We start from the raw sequence: 7,070 nt of genomic DNA on the forward strand, positions 1-7,070 counted from the left end.
TTTGTTGAAGTAAGAATTACTTCTAATGCTTCTAAAATTAGCATCCCTATCTTTACAAATAGAATACGCCAAAACTTTCTCCATGTTTGACGCAGTCTTTCGAGAGATGGACTTTTTCCTAAAGTCAAATACCTTTGAGCGGGAAGTCCTCTGTTATCTGGTTTTAGAGCCTTCAAAGTTACATTTCAAGAGAAGGCTTTTGTCTAAGAATATTTTAACTTTTTCTCAAGTTACAAGTCATACAGAGGATGCTATTTGTGAAACAATGGAGTTGTGTTTGAACAATTGGGGTTTAAACTGCGTGCTTAGTTTGACGGTTGATAATGCTTCATATAATGATGTTGGAGCTGAACGTCTCAAGATAAGGCTTTTGTCTAAGAATAGTTTAGTTATGAGCGGAAACCATTTTCATATGAGGTGTTGCGCACACGTATTGAATTTAATTATGAAAGAAGGTTTGAAAGACATTGATAATTTTGTTTATAGAGTTTATCATGTTGTTTGGTATGCTAGATCTTCTCCTGTGGGGCTTGCTAAATTCAAGGCAAGTATTGATGAGGAGAGCATGGACTATAAAGGTTTAGTTTCTCTAGATGTTGAGACTCTTTGGAATTCAACTTACTTGATGTTAGTATCCGCATCAAAATATGAAAGAATCTTTGATGAATTAGGTATTCGAAATAAAAGGTACGTGAAAGCTATATTTTGACTTAATGAGTTTGATTATATGCTTAAAAAAGTTATGCTTAAGTTACAAATATTTTGAAATTTTTATGGACTGTTATGTTATTTATGAATCCTAAATGGGACAGTTTGGTGCCTTAGATTTATGTTTTACTGTCATCACATGCATTCAAGCTTTGTTTCATATGGTTCTATTTCCACTAAATTCACTTCAATTTGTTATTTCATTGGATTCTTTGTGAAATCTAAGAGGTTTTTGTAATTGATCTAGCTTTCATTGAGAAAAAAATGGGACTTTTGCTAATTTTGCTTCTATTTAAGAAGCATTTTGTCCAATGCTGTCATTTAAGCTTCTATTTAAGTTGTATTGATCTAGCTTTCATTGATACAACTTTCATTGATCTAGGTTTTCTCCAATGTTATCAGTGGCAGAAGGTTTTATTCAAATTCTGCTACACTATAAACTTTGTACTAAATTGCTTACCTCATGACGAAAGTTGTCTGTTTAAATTCATATGTATTACAAAGCTATAACGCCGCTATGGCCACTATTTGACATCATTGGCTTGATCTTAATAACCCAAATTTTTTGTAACAAAGCTTGAATGCTTAAGTTACAAATTTTTTGAAAATTTTATGGATTGTTATATGATTTATAGGAAAGTGTGTTTGTTTCTTCACTGCCATTGCTTCTTTTTGTACCACATACGAGTGAGTGGTATTAGAATTTTAAATAAAATGCATCTTCATATATAGCATTGTCATGTCACACTTTGACTCACACCTACCATGCTTTTGTGTTTGTTTGATCAACTGGCATGACTTGTAAATTTATGTTAAACATTTTATGTTGTACTAGGTATGTGAATGAGTTGACAAAGAAGGGAAAATGTGTCCCGACGAAAGACGATTGGAAGCATATTAACTTAATCATTCCATTCTTGAAGTTGCTTTATGATGCTACAGTACACATATCAAGGTCATCTTATTTGATAGTAAATATTTATATGTTTGAGGTCTTGGGTATTGGAAAGAGCATTGTGGATATGTGTGCATCTGAAGATAAACTTTAAAGTTCAGTAAATCAAAAGATGAAGAAGAAGTATGATACGTATTGGGGAACTCATGAGAAGCTTAACATGATGTTGTTGATTGCTCTAGTTTTCGACCCTAGGCGTACGATTATATTGGTCGATTGGATGGTAAGGCGGTACTATAATAAGGATGATCCTGATGCTTTGAAAGCAAACTTAGATTCTTGTTTGAAATCTATTTATGAGGAATATTGTGCTGGATTTATGCCTCCTCAAGGTAATTCAAATGAGCCACAAGTTTTTGGTAGTGTTAGTGATCGGTCACCATTCCCATTGAATTCCCGCCGTTAATCCGACATATTGTCATCACTTTAGTAAGATTTATGTTTGTTTTTAGTTGCTTTGGAGTCATTTATCATGTTTTGTTGGTTTGGTATCGCATTGCATTCGATTACAAGTTTATGTCAAAAAGATCTCGTTTATGCTTCGTTTGGTAGTGTCGTTATTACAGGCCATTGCACAGGTTTAAAAGCAAGAATGGTGAAGTTATGGACACTCTGAAATCCAAAAATATGAAGAAACAGCAGGTCAACACGGGCACCCGTGTGCCACAACACTGCCCGTGTTGTTGATCAGGCAGAGCAAAAGAGGAGAAGAAAAACAGAGATCAACACGGGCACCCGTGTGTCACCACACGGACGTGTTGATTAAAACAGTGCATTAACACGGGCACCCGTGTAGGGGAACACGGCCCGTGTTGTTACCTCTGTAGCTTGTGCTGAAAATAATTAATTATGGAGAACAACACGGCCACCCGTGTGGTGACACACGGCCATGTTGATTGGACGCAGCTTGGAAAACCTAATTTTTGCTTTGTGAACCGATTCTGCTCATTAAGGGTAGTTTGGACCTTTTGCTTGGAAGAGATGCATCTGAAGCTATAAGAAGGCTTGGAAGAGAAAGAAGAGGGGACCTTTTGACAGACGAAAGAAAACATTACATTGGAGAAGATAGCGAATACGAAGGATTTGAAGACGGCGAGATTCAAGGGCATCCACCATTGAAGATCAAACTCTCCTAATTCTTTGTTATGTCTAATCTTTACATTCTGAGTTCTTTAAGTACTATGAGAGGCTAAACCCCCTGATGCTAGGGGGTGGTCCTGATGTTATCGCATGCTATGAATTTGAACCAATGATTTCTTGATTACTATGTTACGTATTTCAATTCAATTGTGTGATGTTATTATGCTTTTGTATCGGACAAATACAAATTGATCTATGACTTCCAATAACAGGATTGTGATTGTTAGGGTTTTCACACAATTGGGTTTATGAATGCATCATCTAGGACTAGTAACTTTCGTAAATCACCGTAAACCTTGATATTTTGTATGATAAAAACCAATGATTAATTGAATGGACATTTGAGTAAGAATTGGTAGTTTAATAGTTTCTTCCTTAAGGACTTAAGTAAGAACATTCTGAGGTTAGGTGATTGAATGTTTCATATGTATTAAGGAAATCTTGACTGAATTTATAACCGGTTAACTCAACCGCTCACCCTAGCATCTTTTATCTTAATCAATTATTTTGACTCTTTGTGTGTTTACTATTATAAATTCCCAAACAACCCAACCATTATCTTTTTGTTCTGATAGAATCAAATTAAAATAAGTATTTCCTACGCAATCCTTGAGATCGATACTTGGAAATAAAACTCCTTATTACTACATCGGTAAAAATAGTACACTTGTTATTTTTCCGATCAAGTTTTTGGCGCCGTTGTCGGGGATTGCCAAACTACATATTTTAATTTCTATTCTATCGAAATTTTGTTGCTCGCCAACTAAAATTTTATCTGTGACAATTTTGTTATTCAATTCTAATCTTTGTCTAACTTGTTTATGCGAGGTAAGGCCTCAACGAATTTTCCTTTTGACGCAGATCCAGAAAGAACTCTTCGCGCTAGACTCAGACAAGCTAAGAGAAAGAAACTGGAATTAGCAGAGAAAGCGGAGGAAGAAGTTGTTTCAGTGCACTCAGAGAATTCAGATTCAGAAGCGGAAACAGTTCCTGAAATCATGGCTGCTAATCCACCACCACCAGAGAGACTCCTCGGTGACTATGGTGGAACCAACACCCGAGTGGTCGTATGACAATTGTCAACCAACCGATTAATGTGGAACAATTTCAGCTGCATCCCAGCACCATCAATCAACTCGAAAGATGGTCCTTCTTTGGAAGAGTGAATGAAGATGCCAACAAGCATCTGCAAATATTTTTAACCATGAGCACAACATTGAAAATGCCTGGACATAGCGAAGAAGCAGTCCAACTTCGTATGTTCCCATTCACTTTAGCAGATGAGGCTGAAGAGTGGTTCTATTCCTTACCTGCTGGTAGTATCACTACATGGGAGCACATGGAAACAACATTCTTGCAGGAGTATTTTCCCGCATCGGTGTCATTGCGGAAAAGATATGAGATCCTAAACTTCAAACAGAAGGAGGGTGAGTCACTAGGAGATGCCTACAAACGATTCAAGAGAATCCTAGTGGCTTGTCCTACTCACAACATGGATGAAACTGAACAAATGCAAATGTTTGTCAATGGTCTTCGAATTCAAACGAGACAAATCCTTGATTCAGCAGCTGGTGGCTCAACCAACTTTGCAACAACCACCAGTATGAAGAAGATAATTGAAGCTATTGCCTCCAACGAGCATTTAGAGTTATATGACAGGGTATCAAGCAAATCTGCAGTTATTGACTTGAAGCTGGAAACAAATAAACAGCTGAAAATTGAAGAAGCCGTTGCTGCGGATGTAGAGAAAAGGTTGAGAGCACTAAACATAGGTGCTCAGAAAGTGGCTCAAGTGCAACAGGCACCGAGTGAAGTGTGTGACATTTGCAATGGACCACACAATACTGTTCATTATTTTGCAACACCGCAACAGATCGAAGATATAAAATTTTTAAAGCAGAACAATCCCTACTCCAACACATACAATCCGGGGTGGAAAAATCATCCCAATTTTGCATGGAAAGATCAAAGAGGGAACGTGCAACAGCAGGCACAGGGTCAATATCAAAATCAATATCAGCAACAGCAACAACAGGTACCTAAGAAGGCAGATTGGGAGATCGCAATTGAAAAGATGGCAGCTCACAACATCCAATTCCAAGAGGAGACTCAAAATAATCAGAAGAACACTACAGCATCCATAAAAAATCTTGAAATTCAGATGGGTCAAATCGCCCAACAATTAGCCTCAAACTCCCATGCACCTGGCACGCTTCCTAGTGGGACAGTTGTTAATCCCCGTGATCAAAGTCACATTAAAGCTGTGGTCACCAGAAAAGGAAAAGCTAAGGAACCACAAGTTGACGAACAGGTTGAAGAAGATGGATTGTTGGAAGTTGACTTGAAGATTAGAGAAGAGTCAAAACAAACTGAAGAAGTAGTGGTCAAGCCAACAAGCCAGCAAGAGAAACAAAAACCAAAGATCATTCTTCCTTTTCCGACAAGAACAAAGAAGAAAGATCTCCATGATTTTTTTTTTGAGAAATTCTTAGAATTATTCAAGAAGCTCGAGATCAACATACCTTTTGCTGAAGCTCTGGAACAGATGCCGATCTACGCCAAATTCATGAAAGACATCATATCAAAGAAAAGGTCGATCGACAGTGAACTAGTCATGCTAACTGAAACTTGTAGTGCTATTTTGCAGGGCCTAAAAATTCCGATGAAGAAAAAAGATAGAGGTGCAGTCACTATTCCTTGTACCATTGGAGATAGATCATTCAAAAAGGCACTGATCGATTTGGGAGCAAGTGTGAGTCTAATGCCCCTCTCGATTTACAAAAAACTTGAGTTAGGGGAGGTGCAGGATACTCGCATGACACTGCAGTTTGTGGATCATTCTATGAAGAGACCCTATGGTATAGCAACAGATGTTCTGGTGAAGATTGATAAATTTGTATCCCTGGTGGGTTTTGTGATACTCGAGATGCCGGAAGATGAGGAGATTCCTCTCATATTGGGAAGACATTTCCTGGAAACTGGAAGATGCATGATAGATATTGAGGAAGGAACCATGACCCTCAAAGTTTATGATGAAAAGCTCAAAATTGATGTGAGGGATACTATGAAATTCAAGGATGACGAAGGGGCGAGTAAAAGTATTGAAGTGTTAAATACAGTTTTTGCTCAATCTATGCAAATCACAACACCCAAGCTTCCTTTGGAGAGAGTTTTGAGTTTATCTATTGTTGAGGATACTGAAGGAATTGATGAGAAAGAATCCTAAGTGGTAGCGATGTTAAAGGAACAACCGCCTTGGGTTCGTTCCCGACCGCAACGGTGGGAGGAGCTTCGACCTAAAACATCTTCAGAATCAAAACAGGATATAAAAAAGGGGATAAAGTTGAAACAATTACCAGAACATCTCAAATATGTCTTTCTTGATAATGAGGAAAAATGTCCAGCAATCATCAATTCAGGTTTGAGAGAGACCCAAGAAGGAGAGCTAATCAAAGTCCTAAAGAAATACAAAGGTGTTATTGGGTGGGCGATGGACGATTTGAAAGGAATCAGCCCGACGATGTGTATGCACAAGATTTTGATGGAGGATAATCAGAAACCGGTCGTCCAACCTCAAAGAAGACTGAATCCAGCTATGAAAGAAGTTGTTCGCAAGGAGGTTGTGAAACTTTTAGATGCGGGGTTAATTTACCCAATATCTGACAGTTCGTGGGTGAGCCCAGTTCATGTGGTGCCAAATAAGGGAGGGACAACTGTGATAAAAAATGAGAAAAATGAGTTGATCCCCACCCGTACGGTTACAGGTTGGAGAGTTTGCATAGACTGTAGAAGACTAAACATTGCTACAAGGAAGGATCATTTTCCTTTACCTTTTATCGATCAGATGTTGGAAAGATTGGCAGGTCATGATTTCTACTGTTTTCTGGATGGGTACTCGGGGTACAACCAAATTGCTGTGGCACCTGAGGATCAAGAAAAAACAGCATTCACATGCCCGTATGGAATCTTTGCTTATAGAAGAATGTCGTTTGGTTTATGCAACGCACCTGCGACATTTCAGAGGTGCATGCCATCCATATTTTCCGACATGCTTGAGAAGCATATGGAGGTCTTTATGGATGATTTTTCGGTTTTTGGATCTTCTTTCGAAAATTGTTTGTATAATCTTTCACTTGTGCTGGAAAGATGTCAACAAACCAATCTAATTCTGAATTGGGAAAAGTGTCACTTCATGGTGAGAGAAGGGATAGTACTAGGTCATAAAATTTCCCATCAAGGGATAGAAGTTGACAAGGCAAAAGTGGAG

The 7,070-nt window shown here is 38.1% G+C and overlaps 1 protein-coding gene across 1 annotated transcript; it reads left to right on the forward strand.

Moving 5' to 3' along the window:
• The first annotated feature begins 265 nt into the window (after nt 1-265).
• On the forward strand, nt 266-2,069 carry LOC127095627 (zinc finger BED domain-containing protein RICESLEEPER 2). Its single transcript, XM_051034295.1, has 3 exons — nt 266-687; nt 1,544-1,649; nt 1,776-2,069. Exons 1-3 carry the CDS (start codon nt 266-268, stop codon nt 2,067-2,069), a joined length of 822 nt encoding a protein of 273 aa, XP_050890252.1.
• The last annotated feature ends 5,001 nt before the right edge of the window (nt 2,070-7,070 follow it).

This window comes from Lathyrus oleraceus, chromosome 6, assembly GCF_024323335.1.
Source record: "Lathyrus oleraceus cultivar Zhongwan6 chromosome 6, CAAS_Psat_ZW6_1.0, whole genome shotgun sequence".
NCBI lineage: Eukaryota > Viridiplantae > Streptophyta > Magnoliopsida > Fabales > Fabaceae > Lathyrus > Lathyrus oleraceus.